This window comes from Rutidosis leptorrhynchoides, chromosome 9, assembly GCF_046630445.1.
Source record: "Rutidosis leptorrhynchoides isolate AG116_Rl617_1_P2 chromosome 9, CSIRO_AGI_Rlap_v1, whole genome shotgun sequence".
NCBI classification, from domain to species: Eukaryota; Viridiplantae; Streptophyta; class Magnoliopsida; order Asterales; family Asteraceae; genus Rutidosis; species Rutidosis leptorrhynchoides.
The window spans coordinates 264,530,479-264,551,361 of NC_092341.1; the positions used below are offsets into that span (position 1 = coordinate 264,530,479).

A 20,883-nucleotide genomic window follows, 5' to 3' on the forward strand; every position below is an offset into this window, starting at 1 on the left:
AGAGGAGGAGGTTGAAGGTTTGACTAGTTGACCTAGTCAAATCTTTGGCCTCTTTGCAAGTTTAGTCCCTCTAGTTCGGGTGCGGGTGCGTGAATTAACCAAACGAATTATTTTGAATTACACGAGAGTACGAGAGATGTTATAATCCAATAACGAAAATATTTTAAGAATGTTAGCTAATGGAGGCTACGAATCGAGATACTGAGGATATTATTACAATAAAAAGACGGGCGTTAAAATAATTTAACGGAAAAATGCGGGATGTTACATTACCCACACCTTAAAAGAAATTTCGTCCCGAAATTTAGTTGGAAGCAATAGTCGTTGCTTCTTACTCGAGACCTTACGTTGTCAATGCTATGAATAAGTGAAGATACGTCCTTGGGCATTCCCACAAATTTTGACAGTCGAGATTTCAGTTTGTATTAAGACTTGTTTTTACGATCCAAAATTTCAACCAGTTTCCCATGAAGGGGAGTTTGCCATCAATAGTAAGTTTATCTAGGAGAGTATCACGTTCCTGTTCCGTAGGACACGTCTCTAAGTTTGTTGCATGGAACGTAGGGTAAATGGAAACTTAATTGAGTCGGAAGTTCTAAACGGTAGGAGCGGTTCCAATACGCCCCAAGGTTTCAAAAGGATTAATATTTCGCGGTTTTAACTTTCCTTGATTCCCGAAACGGATTGCACCTTCCCAAGGTGCGAGTTCTCAATATTACACGGTTACTGACTTGGGATTCGAGAGGTTTACGTCGAATATCGGTATAGCCCTTTTGGTGACTACGGGTCATCTTGAGTCCTTCTCAGACTTGGAGGATCTCAACTGTTATTTCTTGAATGAGTTCGGATTCGGTGATTTGCTTGCCACATGCTTTGATCCAACGAATAGGGGTATGACATTTGCGGTCATATAGGGTTTCGGAAGTGCGGCGTTAATACACGAATGGTAACTGCTGTGTAAGAGGAGATGTGATGACCCGGAAATTTCTGATCAAATTTAAACTTAATCTTTGTATGATTAACATTTCCGACACGATAAGCAAAGTCTGTAAAACTGAATCTCAAAATTTTTGAACTACTTTTATATATTTAAATACCCTTCAGTTGTTTTCGACGATTCGCGAACAATTATATGTAAATAGATACATATATACTATAACTTGAAAAGGTAACAATGTATTAATTGTTTGATACCGTACATTAAACTTATTGGTTTAAATATCTATTTGAATATATATATGATAAGTTGAAATATTTATTATTAAAATTTATTTATAAATAACTTCCAATGTGTATTTAAAAACTGATTTATGTATAAGATATATACATATATATAATTTCAAGTTATTTAGTAAACGATAGTAACATTCGTTTATTGAATCGATTGATATTTAGATAAGTTAACTAAAGCGTTTAAGATGAACCAGTAAAACATTAATTTGCTACGGTACCCAAAATGCTACAGTGTTTTCGAAAATCACTATTTGCTACAGTGAATTGCTACAGTAAAAATTGACTTTGCTACAGTAATTTGCTACAGTAAAACACTATTTCAAAATGAATATATATATATATATATATATATATATATATATATATATATATATATATATATATATATATATATATATATATTAACAAATAGCGAGACGATGATTTATAGAAGTAAATGACCAAAACACTCAAATGTATAAGTTATACCTCGAGTGGTATAGTTTATGGATGATTTAAGACTATATTTTGACAAAGGTACGAGTCACGAAACGAAAAGTACTAGTTTTCTCAGCGTACGAAAGGGCGTTCGAAAAACCGTAACCGGGACATAAGTCGAGTGATAACGTACGACTTATCGAAACAAAAATTACAAGACAACTATGCATGTGAATTTAATATAATATATAATTAATTATATAAATTAAATATATTATATTTATAATTAAAAAATATGTCGACAAACTAGAAGTTAAAAGATCATGAGCTGGAAATCCATCCCATGCGATCGCATGGGAAATGGTCTTGAAGGCCATGCGATCGCAGGGCAGCCTGGTCCAGGCCACATCTATAAAAGCCCGATGTTTTCTGCTTTTGAATTTATTTCAATTACTCCGTATTATATTTATTAATTATATTATTATTATTATTATTATTATTATTATTATTATTATTAAGATTAATATTATTATTAATCTTATTATTATTAGTAGTATTATTAATAATTATTATTATACATAAAATACTACGACGAGGTCATGAGCGTGTCACTTTCAAAATGGTTTTCAAGCGGGATAGAGCTAAGGAAATTATGGGTTATTGCCAAGGAGATTATGGGTAATGTTCGGGGGTATATTTGTGAATCAAACCTAGTGTTTATCATCTCCGTTACGTCTACGTACTTTCCTACAATATTGAATCTCAATATTGATACGTTGAAATCTACGGTTATTTGGTAATCCGTGTTTCGATCACATTTTGGTGAACGACTTTATATGCTGCTAAGGTGAGTTTCATATGATCCCTTTTACTCTCTACATTTTTGGGCTGAGAATATATGCAAATGCTTTATTAACCGATATACAATATTTATATGCGTGAGTTTCATATGATCCCTTTTACTCAATATATTTTTGGGCTGAGAATACATGCGACTGTTTATAAATACTGAAAATACCAGATTTATATGCGTGAGTTTCATTGATCCCTTTTTAATTGCTTTTGCAATATATATTTTTGGGCAGAGAATACATGCACTTTATTTTAAACACAATGGATACAAGTACATACTAAATTCTACACTGAGTTTGAACCGAAAATCCCTTAGCTTTGGTAACTAGTAACTGCCAGTTATAAGAACTGGTGGGCGCGAGTAGTAGTATATGGATCCATAGGGCTTGATATCCCCGTCCGAGCTAGAGCACTAGCCTTTTAACGGACGTATGCTATTTGAGAAGCGTACACGTTGGTTTGCGTGTATTATTAAGATGATTATACAAAGGGTACAAATTATATATACGTTAAGTTTAGTTACCAGGGTGCTCAATTTCGTAGAATATTTTGATAAACATTTCTGGATTGAACAACTGAAATCTTGTGATCCACCTTTATATACAGATTATACGAAACATTAAAACTATGAACTCACCAACCTTTGTGTTGACACTTGTTAGCATGTTTATTCTCAGGTTTCCTAGAAGTCTTCCGCTGTTTGCTTAGATGTTAGACAAGCTATGTGCATGGAGTCTTACATGACATATTTTTTCATGGAAACGTTGCATTCACCAAATCATCACCATGTATCTTATTTTGACTGCATTGTCAACTGAAGTACTGTTGTAAACTATTATTTATGGTGATTGTTTATATGTAGAAATCATCAGATGTTGAAAACCTTTGATTTAAATATTCATTTATGGTGTGCCTTTTCAAAAGAATGCAATTTTACAAAACGTATCATATAGAGGTCAAATACCTCGCAATGAAATCAATGAATGACGTGTTCGTCCATATGGATTTGGAGCGATCGTCACAGGAGACAACTAAAGGCAACAATACAAGTTTGTAACATGTCTTTCCAAGATGTGAAACGTACGTTTGTTTGGTCCGTTGGTTGTGGATGATACACGGCACTCATGTTTAAACGTGTCCCTAAGGTTCCTTTGTAAGGCATCCCGAATTTAGAAGTGAGATGAGTATCCCGATCTGAAATTTTAATGGAGATGGTACGCCGTGCCGAGCTAGAATTTTCTTTAATACACGTTTGAACAGGTTTCGTTTCTCAAGAGGTCCGCACCGGGGAAGGTCCATCGGTTCCTGAAAGTGGTTGTTAGGACTATTCACCATCGTGGCGAATACTAATATAATGTGAAGAGTTTCTCTCTCCATTGAGAAGTTTTATAAAAAGTTTCCTTACACGGAAGTGCGAGCGATAAGACAGGAGTGAAATGAGAACTTAGAATAGGATGAGTTCACACCTTGAGGTAACCATGTTGCGCACTTAGTGGTCGAATGTTGAGGCTTGGTGGGATAACGAGATAGTACACGTAGTTGTATGATAAGTCAAAGAAGAGTGAAGCATCCTTGGATTGGGTGTTATCTTAAGTTCCAGTAATATCAGGCGAAAAATGGTGAAATAACAGGGCTATGTAACGTGGCACGTGTTGATGAGAAGGTTGATCGGGTCCATGATTAAGTATTCAAATTTTTCGAGCAAATTAATGAATTTCAGTTTCCTTGATTTCGAGTCGAGAGAGTATGCCTTTCGGGCGTTCAAGTAGAAATATTTCCATATTTGAGTTCCAGTGTGCTAAACGAATTTAGCTAGTAAGGTTTGTGTGAAAGATCATGTTCAAAGTTCGGACACGGAGAGGTTTAAATTTTTCCCTCAGTGAGTTAACGACTTTAAAGGTCATGCAACACGAGAAAAGTCGGAAATGAATCTTCAGTGATAACCGGCGAGATCTAAGATTTTACAAATACAAGTCTGAGTCGTGAGGGTTTCCCGATTACGTGTGGTTCCGATTGCGAGATGTATTGAGATACTTTGACCACTAACAACATGGTCTAAAAATTGAACTTCGTTTAACCAAAATTCTCACTTGGAGAATTCGGTATAGAGTTTCTCTTTTCTCAAGTGTTCGAGCGTAAGTCGGAGACGTTGTTCGTTTTCTTCTTCGCTTGAATAGGTTTAGAACATCAATTATAAGTACGGTAACGATTTATCTAAATAAGTTTGCACACGCGGCTCCGGAGGTTTATGAATACAGACGGAGCCTTAGATTAACTGAACGGTACTAAGAGAGATTTACAACTATCGTAGCGAGTTCGGAAAATGGTTTAGGAGACATCGTCTCCCTCAACCCGCAATTGATGATAACAAGGATGGAGATCGATTTGGTATACATACGAGATCCTCGTGCTTGATCAAGAGGTCATTGATACGGAGAAAAAGAATATCGGTTCTTAACCAGAAATTATTTAGTTCACAATAATCTATACAAGACGATAGGGAAACATTTCTTCTTAACAAATAGGTTTTGAGCTCCTCAGCTCTATAGGTGTCAAGTCAAAATTCAAATTATCCACCCAATAAGTTTAACGTACATCCTCCGATATAAATTTGGTGGCACACAATAGTTTTCCGTGGGTCACTTGAATGGCCTAAGTAATATCTAGGGGGGAGTGGTGGAGTGCAAAGAGTACGAGTCAAAGTCTTGGTTATAAAACGTCTAACGGTAACCGAATCGAATAAGTATGAAATATGCGGGTTGTTGTGAAGAAACGTACCCGTGACTAGTCCATCGTCGTCTCGGGCATCCTAGGTGTCGATGTTGAAAGGTCAACGGCGGGCGTTGGGGTTGGCTTTCTTCTTTGGGCACGCATTCCTATAATGACCCGGTTGGCCACATTCGAAACAAACAACCGCCCTTGGCGCATTGGGCGTCTTTTGAGCGACGGTAACGGTACTTTTACAAAAATGGGCCACATGGCCACTTCTTTGACACCTGATGCAAAATGGTTTGCCACATTCACCCAAATGATGTTTACGACATTCGTTACAGTAGGGCAGGTTTCCGGCATACCCTTTCTTGCCGTCGGAGGTGAAGGACTTCTTGGTGAAGTTGTTGTTGTAGTTGCTCGATGGAGAGGCTTCCCATTTTCTTTTGTTGTTACCCGGTTGGTCCTCGGCCGTTGGTGTCGGCGCTTCAATTTCATTCACCGTTTTTATAGATTGGCGGGCCATCGTTAAAGCCTCTTGTAGGTTGGCGGGTTTGGATGACATTACCCCGTGTTGAACGCTCTTCGGGAGGCCATCCATGTAAAGTTCGACTCTTAGGGATTCGGGAGTCATGAGATTTGGACACATTAAGACTAGTTCGGTAAACCGTTGATTATAAGCTTCGAGGTCATTCCCGACTGTTTTTAAATTCCTTAGACCCTGTTCGAGCCTTCGAGTCTCGTCATGCGGGAAGTATTCGATGATCATTCTTTCTCTTAATTCGGTCCAAGAGAGTGTAAGGGCCTCATCGATACCCACTGATTGTACATACGTGTTCCACCATGAGAGAGCAACACCGGTGAAAGTGAGGGTGGAAAACTTGACCTTATCTTGGTCCTGACAACCGCTTATGTTAAAAACGGCTTCCGTTTATTCGAACCATCGGGTGAGAGCAATCGGTCCCCCGGTTCCATCGAAAGTGGGAGGTTTGTACCCCATGAAGTTTTTGTAGGAGCACCCCTCGTTTGAATTACCGGCTCCATGATTGTTGTTGTGGTTGGAGAAGTGATCGGCCACAGCCTCACCCACGGCAGTGGCTATCATTCGTTGAAGGGCTTGTTCTAAAGTTTCGGGAAGGGTATTGTGTTGACCTTGGTGAGCCATTGTTCCTTCATGACACAAGAATATCGTTGATTAGTATTCTTAACAATACTAATCGTGATATGGAATAATGATAAAGAGAAAATTTTCCTTGACTCGCCTTAAATTCTTTGTGTCGTAATGTCGGAACGTTCATATGAGTCACTTTAATATAATCCCGGCAATTAAATTACCCTGATTCATATGTGCATTCGACATTATTCTATAAAGTCAAGGTGGCGCGTCAATCAAATTAAACAACGAAAGATTTAGATGAAGCGAGAGTTAGTTATGAGTAGAAACGTTCGAGTATAAATGCACAAATAGTCAAGTAATTCCTACTTCATGTCTATATACCGGTTGTAGTCTAGATTCACTAATGTACCCTATGACTCGGGGTTGACACCAATGAACTCTAAATCCCTACAACCAATGCTCTGATACCACTTGTAGCGACCCCGACAAATCGTCAATTGACGGCGTCGACTACTTAGGTCCCGTTGCGTGGTCATAGGTCTTTAACGTGACGTTTGACCAAAGATATGTCGCATTCCTTTCAAAAATAAAGATTGTTTCAAAGTTTACAAGAATTGTTCATCCAAAAGTTACGTTACAAAGTTATAGTTACATGTGAAACCTATGCGACACAGTTTTAAAGAAAGTCAAAAGACGCTCCATGAAATGCATGTATACTCGACATCCAATGCAAGTATCAAATAATGAGCGGAGGCATGTTTCACATAGCGTTCAAAGACCTGAGAAAAACATAGAAATCTATCAACGAAAACGTTGGTGAAATCATAGGTTTAAGTAAGTAAGAGAGTAAAAGTAAGTCGAACCACAAGATTTGCAACATTGATAAAATAGTAGTACATTCTAAAAGTTAATATTCACGAGCACCCAATTATCAAGGCTTAACATTCCGTCCGTTGAACCCCATTAATAGTGCTAGAACAACACTGTTTCTCGAAAATATATTTCATCTGTGGACGGTAGCGAACCGTCCGAGATGAGGGTTTGTCACACCCATATGGCCATACAACATAAGTTCACGCCTACACTTACACACTGCAAGAGTAACTAATGATAATCGAATTGAGGATTTTGTTCTAAACTCGTATGTAGAATGTTTGTTTTCATGTACTTGTGTTCACTTAGTTAAAAGAAGCTTTTATGTTTTCTCATCCCAAAAGTAAGTTCAAAAGAGTAAAAAGTGGGACTATGATCTCACCTTGAGTGCAAGAGTAATAAAGTACTTCAACAAGTAAACGTGTCCAAAGACAAAGCTAGTCTTGACCTAAACATATAGGTTGTATCAATAACGGTAAACACGATAGGTCAAAGATGTTCAATTAGTCCTATGGCTCGCTACGACTCGATTATAAAGCATGTGAATCAAATTGTCAAGTTTCATGCAAGATACAAGTATAGAATCATGTTAGAAAGATTGCATAATCATTTGGTTAAGTTTGACAAAAGTCAAACTTTGGTCGGGTCAAAGTCAACAAAAAAGTCAACGCGTTCGGGTCGGGTCTCAAACTGTTTTTCTGAGGTTTTTATTCATATATAAGCATGTTAGAACAAGTCTCATGTGAATCGGAGGTCCATAGCGTGCCAAACATTTTTCTTATTTTGACCAAGGAGGTCAGAGCCTGGACACGGCTTATGCCGCGCCGCGGTCCACAGTTGTCGCGCCGCGACAATACACGGGAGCTGGTACCTGGCCAGTTTCAAATGTTCAAGTCTTGATCCAAAATTCGTTTTAGCACAAAATGCAAACCGTAAACATTTAGAACTCGCACCTTATATCGTTGGAAAGCTCTTTTGACAAGGAACATAACTAAACACGTTTCATCAAACAAAAAAATCATTTCCAATAACCGATTTCTCGTCATGTGATCATTTAAAGTTCATTTTCAAGTTTCAAGTTCACAAAATGCATTTTAAGTTTCGGGAATCCAATTCACACATATGATATGCTGTTTTGAAGGTAATGAAACATGCATTACAACTAAACACTGAAAATTAACATTTCATGGCATTCAAGCATCAAAAAGTTCATCTCAAGAATGATCAAACCCTAATCAAGAATCACAAAATCATTAATCATGTTTTTTTGAAGTTTTACAAATCAACCTACACATCAAAATGAAGCTAGTGATACTAGTAACACAATTAAAACATGAACTTTAACAATTTAACAACATTTAATCTTCCAAAATCAAAGATTAAGCAAATCCATTTTCAAGTGTTCAAACTAGTTACTCAAAACAACAAATCGAACAAACAAAACATATATTCATGTTATACACGAGCCATAGACACTAATTAACACTTTTATAATTCAAAAACATCAAGAACACAAAATCTAGTAATTTTAGAAAGTTACCCAAATGAGATGAAATTGGTATCAAGTCGAAAAGGATGAAGAGAGGATTCCAAATATGTAATTTGTTTTGATGTTAGCCTCCAAATCCGAAATTAGATGATTAATCTTGTTTGAGTTCTTGAGAGGAAAATGGAAGTATGAAAAGAGAGAAAGAGAGAAAATGAGAGGAGGAGGTTGAAGGTTTGACTAGTTGACCTAGTCAAATTTTTGGCCTCTTTGCAAGTTTAGTCCCTCTAGTTCGGGTGCGGGTGCGTGAATTAACCAAACGAATTATTTTGAATTACACGAGAGTACGAGAGATGTTATAATCCAATAACGAAAATATTTTAAGAATGTTAGCTAATGGAGGCTACGAATCGAGATACTGAGGATATTATTACAATAAAAAGACGGGCGTTAAAATAATTTAACGGAAAAATGCGGGATGTTACAGAATTCTTACATACAACCATTGTTGTACTAAAAGCATCACACCATTTATGCCGAATTATCAACTGTACGACATATATTTCTATATAAATGTGCAAGCACCGCACTACCGCAACTCAAACGTTCAATTGATGAGGTTAAACAGATAGTTCAACGGAGCACCGGTGGAATTACCGTAAGGAAATAGAATGCCATACACGGCAGCTAACATATAAACTCTAGCACATTGTTGTTGAAATATAATAGTGTCACCAACGGGCTCATTTAACTCCTTGCATAAAGTAGATATTTTGATGTGTCCGGTTTTTAAATCTCTATGACAAATCTCAATCCCTAAATATTGGGCAACTAAATGAACTCATTCCTCATCCTCCATTTTGCGCCATGTATCGGACACAATATCTCCATCTATGGGTAAACCTCATAAAATATGAACATCTTGCAACATTATCGTTGCTTCTTTCACACAATATATATATATATATATATATATATATATATATATATATATATATATATATATATATATATATATATATATATATATATATATATATATATATATATATAAATATACGAATTATAAATTACATATATATGAATTATAAATTTTATATATATATATATATATATATATATATATATATATATATATATATATATATATAAAAATTAATATAAATATATTTTATCAATCGGGAATTGTAAAGTATGCATCTCCGGGCACAACCGTTCAACCAACGCTAAAATAAGAGCATGATCCACTAGCTGGTATCCGATTTTAAAAATTTGACCTAAACCCATTTGTTCAATATAAGCGTACACCCGTTCATCTATAAACTCGTCCGCAGCTTGGAGACCTTCCATTTGATGTCATACATCCTGATCCGACCGTCTTGGTTTTATTTTTTCTGTTCTACCGTCAGTATCATCTTCAAAACCCATAAAAACCTTATACGATATGTGAGTTCGTTGAGATTATAAAGATTACAGTGATTCATCGACCGGAATCGATCTAGGTTGTGGGGATTAATTGTAATTTCTATCTAGGTTGTGAGAAGTGAGATAAACTGGTGCAAATCGATGAACCAGAGGACGGGTTATATTTACCTGCAAACGGGCATTTCAAATGCCGGTTATCCCGTGACCTAATTTGGTTGGACAATATTTTGAACACGGATTGAGGTGATAAATGTTATCCATTGTGGGCGTCTATTCATAGTCAAACCGACATTTTAGTTTCCAGTTTCAAAGTAGAATCTTGAAAAGTGTTTAACTCTGCCACGTCACTGCAAACCGGCAAATGAAATGCCGGTTTTGGTTGAAAAATGCAAACCGGCATTTGAAATGCCGTTTTTCCTATTATTGTAAAAATGCCGTTTGAAAATCTATTTCTGTCAAATACTATGCATTTTTTACTGTTTAAAAAAATTCCCTTTGGAACCAACTGAGCTGTAAATGATTAGCTGTATGTGATCTTCTTATTATGGAGATGATGAAGGCGATCCCTTCTGATCCTATGTCGCCTCTTTTACTTCTTTAACAAGGTGGCTTTCTTATTTTCATTCTCTACCAACTGCTGCAAGTTATTACAAACTCTCGGGTTGCTTTTTATGATTTTGTTCGTTTGTAAATTGATTGTAGCAGCGATCTAAATATTTGCTCAGTGTATTGTGCTGCAGCTATATTAAATTACCATGGATACTTGTGGTCATGTATATAATAATAGATATTTTTCTTTTCAAAATAATAATAATAATAATAATAGTTACTCTATTAGTTATTGAATACTTTTGTAGTTCGAGAAAGAGTTAAAGGGTGAATTATTATTTTTTCTCGGCGAAAATTAAGAATTAAGAATAATGAGTTGTAATCCCTAGAATTTAAAAAATTTGCTTGAATTTCAATCAGAGCGCGAAAATCACATGTGATTGAAAAAAATAAAAAACATAAAAAATTAAGATTTTTTTTTACGATTTTTTTTTTTAAATTTAGAATGTCAAATTCAATCACATGTGATTCTGCATGTCAAATCCAATCACATGTGATTGAAAAAAATCAATTTTTATTTTTATTTTCTCAACAAAAAAAAATTCATATTTTTTTTCAATCACATATGATTGGATTTGACATGCAGAATCACATGTGATTTTGTTTTATAATCACATGTGATTGACATGCAGAATCACATGTAATTTACTGCATGTCAAATCCAATCACATGTGATTGAAAATAATAAAAAAAAATTCAATTACATGTGATTGTCGCATCACATGTCGCACTCTGATTGATCCTTTGAATCTCAACTTAAAAGTCGAATTAATTTGAATATTTCTCTAAAACTAATAATTAGATTAGAAGATACAAATATTTTTTTTTTTAATAGATTCCACAACAAAAAAGATGTTAATTATGGCAAGCCACAAAATGGGTGGGTTTGCGCATACCTTATATGGAAAAACCGTAACAATAAGATTTTTAGTGAGAAAAGTTGGAATGGACCGGTCGCTCTAAGTGAGATTCAAGTCATGACGTTCGAGTGGATTTCTAATCGATCGAAAGGTTTAAATCTTGATTGGCTCGTATGGTTATCTAACCCGGAAAGCTATTTAAACATCCAGTGTTATGTACATAATTTCGTGTAACTAGCTGCTTTGCAATGAGATTATAGGGCATGTCCTATAACTCGGTGCTTATTTGTAACTGTTTTGATTAGCAATATATTCACCGGGTAAACCCCTTTTTACCAAAAAAAAAAAAAAAACTCATCATGCTGTAGTATTTAGGCATAATGGCTTAGAACTTCACTTTTGTATCTTTTTCGTATTGATGAATAAAAATTGATTTGCCTTTAAAAAAAAAAAAAGAGTATGTTATTAATTGTATTTGTAGCAAAGTTATTAAAAGTAGAATTAGGTGTCTCCCCTTTTTCATGGAAAGCAGCTTTTAGCGGGCAAATTTAGTGCCGACAATTTATTGATACGTGCATGTGTCGTATTCAGTTCGTATCTACATCAACATAAATATAATTATATAAATATCATCATTAAATTAAAATATAGTTTTTAGGTACACATAAACAATTACACATACTTTTCTTCTTTTTACTTTTTACTCAGGCTACTTTTTCTTCTTCTTGTACTCCTAATTTTTGATCTTTTTTACAACTCTATAGTGTCAAGAGCCTTCATCAAGTTGCTAGTTCTTCTCCGGTGAATTCTTTTTATCTTTGTTGTCTCTATAACTACTCTGATCTATTTTTCATCCGCCGTTTTGTAGACTTTTCGAGCAGCCGGCGGCCGACCTCTGGCACCTCGCCGGAGGTCCGGCGTGTTTATTTTTTTTTTTTGAAAAGCAGATAACTATATATATATATATATATATATATATATATATATATATATATATAAAATATTTACAAATGTACACAGAGGTGAATATGGGCACAAAGTAACCACCCAAATCACCAATATTACAACATATAATCCACAAGGAGAAAAAGAAAAAAGGCCATATGAGTAGCCAGAAGCTCCATGCCAATATCACATTACACACATACAGAAAAAATATTACCCAGGGTCAAAGATACTGTTAGAATCAACACTGAATGGACTCGTCAACCATTGAAGCCACTCGCACATGCTATCTTTTGAACGATTACGAATCCATTCATACGACTTTACTTGGATTTCGTTGATGACCTTTGAAGAAGCCCAAGCGGCATTACGGAAGACCTTAGAGTTCCTATTTTTCCAAATAGAGTAACCCGTGACCCACTCGATTGCCTGCCATATTCTTTTGCGGTGACCTGATATATTACCACTTCCTAATCCTACGAACAAATTCTCAAGGTTTGCATTTGCCGGCAAATCAAAACCACACCATTTAAATACACCCTCCCAAACTTCTTTAGCCGCTTTGCACGAGACTAAAGCATGATCAACAGATTCGACTATGTTGTTACACATTGGACACAATAGTGAATCGAGATCAATCCCTTTTTTATCGAGTTCTTGTCTAACCGGTAGTCGTCCTCTGGTTGCTCTCCAAATAAAAATCACTACAAGAAAAATGCTCATTTGTAACGATCTTTTTGTGACGGCTCAATATTTGGTCACTAATAATGCTATTTAGTTACCATTAAAAAAGTGGTCACTAAATTTTGGTCACTAAACGGTATTAGTGACCAAACAAATGGTCACTATAGTGACCAATTTTGATATTTTGGTCTCTAAAAATATTTTGTGACGGATCTATAGTGACGAAAAGTGACCAACTTATTTTGGTCACTAACTTGATTTAGTGACCATTTTAATGTTATTAGTGACCAAAAGCCTTCGTCACTAAAGCTTATTTTTCTTGTAGTGAATGCCTATCTTCTGTGGTATGAGATTGTTACGAAGTGTTGGTACGAGGCTCGCGTTATTCCTGGTGATTATTACCTCGTCAAACTTAGCAGCAGCACACCTTGTTGAGAACTCTCCATTGGAACCCAAAGTGAACCTCCATGTACTGATTCCGTCCTCTAAAATAGCATTGTTACGAATTAAAGAGACTAGTTGATCAAGCTCACCATGTAGGCGACCTGTAAGACCCCTAGACCACTCCCAAGAAAAATTCCAGTTCCCATTTACGAGTATCACCCGATCTTTGATTGACGCACTAACATTTGTCTCGATCCTGTAGAGTCTCGAAAACATGTCCTTAAGACGAACGTTCCCTACCCAATCATCTTCCCAGAACAGAATGTTACTGCCATCGCCTAGTCTTCTTTCAAAGAGCGTTTCAATGTTAATTCCAAGCTTTCCCGAATCGACATTTAATCTACTGATATCACGCCAAACTGAAGAACATTTCATCAAGTGATTCAAGTTAGTATTGCCCAACCCCCCTCCCTCCCATAAATACTTCGAATTACTTTAACCCACAGTGTGTCATTTTCTACCCGGAACCTCCACCACCATTTAGTCAAAAGCGCGAGGTTTTTTGATTTAAGTGACCCGATATTTAACCCTCCCTCCCCATAAGGTAATAGAATGTGATCCCATTTAACCCAAGGCAATTTCGATTCATCCCCCGTCCCGCCCCAAAAAAACTTACGACGTATACTCTCAAGTTGGTTGATGACGGTAGAAGGCGCGCGAAACAACGAGAAGAAGTAGAGTGGTAGGCTACTCAGGACCGATTTAATGAGTGTTAACCTTCCCCCGAATGACATAGTTCGTGCTTTCCAATCGGATAACCGCTTGTTAAATTTGTCGATCACCATATCCCAAGCAGATATTTTATTCATTTTGTGACCAATGGGCATACCTAAATAAAGAAACGGCAGTTTACCCGCAATGCACCCAAGACTCAAAGCCACAGATTCAACCTCAGAATGAGGAACACCAATCCCATATAGGAAGCTTTTGTTCATATTGATTTTCAGACCAGAGACTTTCTCAAAACAAGATAAAGTTTTGTACACATTATTCACATTTCTCTTGCCCCATTTACCAAAGAAGATAGTATCGTCCACGAATTGCAAGTGAGAAACAATGACCTTATCAATACCAAGCTCAACACCTCTTATTAGATGATCCCTAACAGCAATGTTAGCGAGAATATTCAGACCTTCGCTAGCGATAATGAAAAGATAAGGAGAAAGTGGGTCTCCTTGCCGGATTCCTCTTTGAAGATTGAATTCTTTGGTAGGGGAGCCATTGACCAAAACTGAAATAGAAGCAGATTTGAAACATGCCTCCATCCATCTTCTCCATTTGATACCAAACCCCATGCTACTCATGATGTCAAGCAAAAATCTCCATCGTATACTATCGAAGGCTTTTTCAAAATCCGCTTTAAAAATGAAACACTTGGCTTTTCTCCTATTTACATCCACCACAAGCTCGTTAGCGATGAGAATGATATCAAGAATAGATCTTCCTTTTATAAACGCACTTTGTTCCCCGCCAATGAGATTACCAATAATCCTACTAAGCCTAATAGAAAGAACTTTGGCAATTATTTTATAATAACTCCCAATGAGGCTAATCGTCGTGTTTATTTTGTTATTTCTTGCTTTTCTTCCTCTTTCCCCGATCCGTCTGCTCCATAGCTTTTCCGGTGGATTTAGCTTTTTCCGTCGACTTCGTGGTCCTTTCTCTCGATTTCAGGTGGCGAGTGGTAAGGTTTCAACCCTTCTACTCTGAATGATGCGAATTTGGTTCATGTGCTTTGGATCTTGCTTTTTTCGTCGGTAAACCTTCTCCATGTCTGGTCTTCATGTGTGACGGAGGTCTCTTCCGGTGGCTTCCCCTTAGTCGGTTACAGGCGACGAAAACTTTTGTGTTCTGTGACCGGATTTGTGGGGTGACCGGAATTTTGGTCGCATTTCCGTCGTTTTTGTACGATTTGGGGTTGTGATGGTGATTCTTCTTTCTTTCGTATTTTTTTTCTTCAAATATGTCGGTTTTGCTTCACCCTCTTCTCACCTCCTTGGTTCTGCTTCGTTGGATGTGCTCGTCGGAGTTCGGCGATTTGGTGTAACAACCCAACCCGTTAACCGACCAAAAACGCAGCATAAAAAAAAATTAAAACTGAGCTGACCAGATGGGGTGCGCGGCGCGCAGCCCCACCTGTGCGCGGCGCGCACATGGCCTGACAGCCCACTGTCCACTTTTTCCAATTTTCGTAAAAAGATCTCTTGCTTCCCGACACTTTTAGACCAAACGCTTTTCACAATACATTAACATAAGTAAATCTAACACGTTCCAATAATAAAATGAGTTTTACAAGACCGGGCCCACATCGGCCGTTTTACGACTTTCGTACAAAATACAAGTTTTCAACCACATGATTTTTAACACAAAATAAAGACCGAGCATGGCGATTGGGGATACGTGTGACGACCCGGGAATTTCCGATCAAATTTAAACTTAATCTTTACATGAGTTCGACACGATAAGCAAAGTCTGTAATATTGAAATCCCATAAACTTTGAACTGTGTTCATGCATACATTTGACCTTTGAACTATTTATATAGATTTAGTAAACCTTTGACTCTTCTCGACGATTCACGAACAACTAATTGTAAATAGATATGTGTGTATGTATATATAAATAATAATTTGAAATATAATTTGGCGTATTATATGTTATGGTTATAAAAAAAAAATTAATTAATAAAATAAAAATAGGATATTATAATAATTATTATTTAAAATATATCCCTCTATATAAATAAAGTATATTAAAAATAAATATTAAATGATTGTAATACTCGTTTGATGTTTTGATTGATATTAAGCAAGTTAAATTTAAACTTAAGTAATTTTAAAATAAAAGGTGATCCGTAAATGTGTTATATAAATTATAGGCTTATTAAAAATACATTTAGGATCTAATTATTTAATTTTAACACTTTTTATATTTTACCCATAAATGGGAGGGACAGTTGATGTACTTTTTATTTAACAAATTTAGGATCAAATTTTATACCATAATGACTAAAATAAATAAATACGATTAATCTAAAAATTTAGAATTTTTCCGAAGACTTTTTATTCGTCCCTAATTAACAACGGAGCCCGGAATTCAGTCCGGGGAAAAGTGTCGGCATGAGGCTGCTATTATGCTTACTGTTCTCCCACATGCTTAATTATCTATATTATATTATAAGTAAATATTTAATAATATATTCTAAGTTATATATAGGTACATATACATGTACTGTGAAGAAGAGAAACATAACATCCCCTTGCACCATCCTCACAGTCACCTTTCTTCACCACCTCACACACCACCTTGCACCACCGCCGGCCACCACCATCATAGCCTTGAACCACTTCAATCATCATAATTCGATACCACCTTTCTTCACCTATTAATTTCTTCGTGAGCCATAACAATTAACCACCGCCAATCACCTTGATCGAGCTTCTTTTCTCTCGCCACCATAACAACCATGAACCACCACGACCCAAGATCATACTCTCTCTCATACATCTCTCTCTCTCTCTCTCTCTATATATATATATATATATATATATATATATATATATATATATATATATATATATATATATATATCGCTATTTTTTTTCTGTTTTGAAACCGGAAACAAACCTTCACCGGTCACCACTCTCATCAATCGCTGCCACCTGCATCACCACAAAACCACCACAACACACTGCCACGATAACTATCACTACTACACACTGGTTTCTATCTCTGATTCTATTTTGTTATGATGATGATGCACGATGAAGAGGAGGGTGACGGAGATACGGTAAGATTGTGATCGAGTTGATATATATAAATCTAAACGATTTAATGATGATGTTGATGACGATGTATGAAGAGAATATCGCTGTCATGTATATGATGTTGAGTTTAGGAATGCTTGGGTTAGATGTTAACGAAAATGAATGATGGTGAAGAAGAAATAGAAATAGATTAATACGTATTATATTTTTAGTAAATAAGATTATTTCGAAAAATCAAGGTTGGTCGAATGGTTTCAATGGTGTGATGTTTAACCATAGGTCCCTGGTTCGATCCTAGGCTGCTGCAAAGTATTTTTTTTTAAAATAACCTGTTGAACTATGATGGGCTCCTGATATAAACTTGGGCCGTGAGGGTTTGTGAATAATTGGGCTGAAATCTAGCTTATGTTCTTGTTGGGCCGTATGTATATGATAATATCAAAAGAGGATGAAGAACGTACTTAAATATTGATGATGATGATAGAAGTTTGATGAAAATAAAAATTGGTTCGTTAATAATAAATATTTACTCAAATGAATTACTAAAAGAAAGGCACTATTGGTTCATTGGTTGGGTTAGAGGTGTGTTAGGCGATCAAGAGATCATGAGTTCGAGCCTGGGCAGAGGTGTTTATTTTTTTTTTTCTAAGACTTGATATATGAAGGTAGTCTTTTTATCATTATTATTATTATTATTATTATTATTATTATTATTGATTATTATTATTATTATTATTATTATTATTATTATTATTATTATTATTATTATTATTATTATTATTATTATTATTATTATTATTATTGATATTATTATTATTGTTATTACTATTATTTTTATCACTTTTATTATTTTAATTATCATTATTAACATATAACATTTTTTATCATTTCATTATTAGTATTATCTTTATTATTAAAAGTATTATTATTTTTATTATTATCATTACTATTAATATTTTTAACGAACAAATGTTATCTATATAAAATTATACTACAAGTCAACTAATATTACATATTAATATATTTTTTTTAACTAATATATTACCATTTATGTTAATAAAACTCTAATTAAATTATATATCATATAATTATTATAAGTATAATTGTATTTAAAAAAATACAAAATTTTAATAAATTATAAAATATAAGTAAACTTAGTTGATTAATTGAGATATGTGTTAACATATATATACATGATATAGGTTCGTGAATTCCGAGGCCAACCCTATAATTGTTCAATGTCGTCATATGTATTTTTACTACAAAATACATTAGGTGAGTTTCATTACTCCCTTTTTATATATATTTTTGGGCTGAGAATACATGCGCTGTTTTATAACTGTTTTACGAAATGGACACAAGTACTAAAAACATATTCTATGTTGAGTTGTACCACTTTGCATATTTTTCCCTAATAGCTTGGTAACTAATATTTACATGTTGTAAGAGCATGTAAGCGCGAATCCTATTGATAGATCTATCGGGTTTGACAACCCCAACCGGGCTAGTCGCTCTAGTATAGTAAACGGTTGCATAGTACTTCGTTTTTACTACACTTGGTACAGTGTAGGGAGATTTCATAATAAAGGGAATATGCCACATTAATGGTTAAGTATGGTTACCGAAGTGCTCAACAACTTATAGAATACTTTTATACACTTGCTAGTGTACGGATATTTATGGAAACTGAAATCTTGTGGTCTATTACTATTATGGAAATGATTGATTATGATAAACTAATGAACTCACCAACCTTTTGGTTGACACTTTAAAGCATGTTTATTCTCAGGTATTAAAGAAACCTTCCGCTGTGCATTTGCTCATTTTAGAGATATCACTTGGAGTCATTCATGACATATTTCAAAATACGTTGCATTCGAGTCGTTGAGTTCATCAAGATTATTATTAAGTCAACTATAGTTGGATATATTATGAGATGGTATGCATGTCGTCAACTTTCGATGTAATGAAAGATTGTCTTTTCAAAAACGAATGCAATGTTTGTTAAAATGTATCATATAGAGGTCAAGTACCTCGCGATGTAATCAACTGTTATGAATCGTTTATAATCGATATGGACTTCGCCCGGATGGATTAGGACGGGCCATCACAGTTGTTATCAGATCGCTGGTCTTAGCGAACCTGGTCTTGCATTAGTGTGTCTAACTGATAGTTGTTTAGATGCATTAGTGAGTCTGGACTTCGACCGTGTCTGCATGTCAAAATTTTTGCTTATCATTTGGTGTCGAAAATTATCTGCTTATCATTCTTAGTCTAGACACGTCTTGCTGCATTGATTGCATGAATAGTGTATAGACAAAAAAATTCATATCTTAGCGTATCTACTAAATCATATCTTATCATACCTATTACTGTAAACTTTGCCTGACATATCTCGTAAATTCCGTCATAATCTACGAAACCTTTTTGCTCTATATATATGGGTATTCTATGTAATTAGAATACCATCCGTTAGCCAGAAAATCATTTCATATCGAAACATCCTTTATCCAATTGTACGAAATGGAATTCGTCATTAGTTTAAGTCACTCGGATTCTGAAATGGAATCCCACTCAAGCTCTGAAAGCAGTGTGACCGGAATGGATCAACCAATCAGTCATCATCTATTCTGGATGAATTGGGGATGGGTTCGTAGCCTCCTCAATCATTGGAGACAAGAAGAAGGTGATCCTTTCCATCCGCCACATTGCCCTCTTGACGATGAACCTGAAGCACTTACCAGCGAACCTGTCCGAAACACCATTTTCTCTCTCATCTCCAGAGTATCTCGTCATGATCATATACTATACCAAATTCTAGATGTTATCTATCCGCTCGTCCGAACCGACAGTCACCCCGGTGTAATAGAAGAAGTCAACGAGCTTCGCGCTCGGGTAGTGGCCTTGGAGAATGTGGTGCAAAGGTTACAAACACCAGCAGCAGCATCAGCAGCATAACCAGTACCACCAACAACAACATCCGCATCCCACACCTCAACATCACAATCTGTACCTCGAACTTCAATATCATACGCACCATAGATACCAAGGAGTACCAACAACAATAACCGATGAAGTATTGATCCATAACTTCATTGATATTCTGTGAAGGATATGTGGTTCCTAATAGTTTTAGAGATTACTTATTCTAGCTCGAACCGAAAATCATATGAGTTTAATATCATATTAACTCATTAAATCTATGATTACATCTAAAGAAAATATATATGTAGATATATTTTCATAAAGATTGTAATTAAAAATATCTCTCGTACAAACTATTAATGGTGAAAATATTTTAACGGGTAGGTAATACCCGAGGAATATTTAGATTTCACATTAATAAGTTACATTGTACATTCTTCGAATTTGATTCAACAGTCATTTACGTTCCTATTTACATTCACCGATATACGAATCTGTTCACCACAAAATAACCATTTTTATTCAATATCATATTTGG

General features: G+C 35.4%; 1 protein-coding gene across 1 annotated transcript; it reads right to left on the reverse strand.

The window, feature by feature from the left end:
• Positions 1-12,100: 12,100 nt before the first annotated feature.
• Positions 12,101-17,012, reverse strand: LOC139868739 (uncharacterized). The gene is made up of 5 exons (XM_071857076.1): positions 16,886-17,012; positions 14,271-15,167; positions 13,638-14,013; positions 12,744-13,205; positions 12,101-12,179 (listed from the first exon to the last, which is right to left on the reverse strand). The coding sequence occupies exons 1-5, from the start codon at positions 17,010-17,012 to the stop codon at positions 12,101-12,103; spliced, it is 1,941 nt and encodes a 646-aa protein (XP_071713177.1).
• Positions 17,013-20,883: the final 3,871 nt, after the last annotated feature.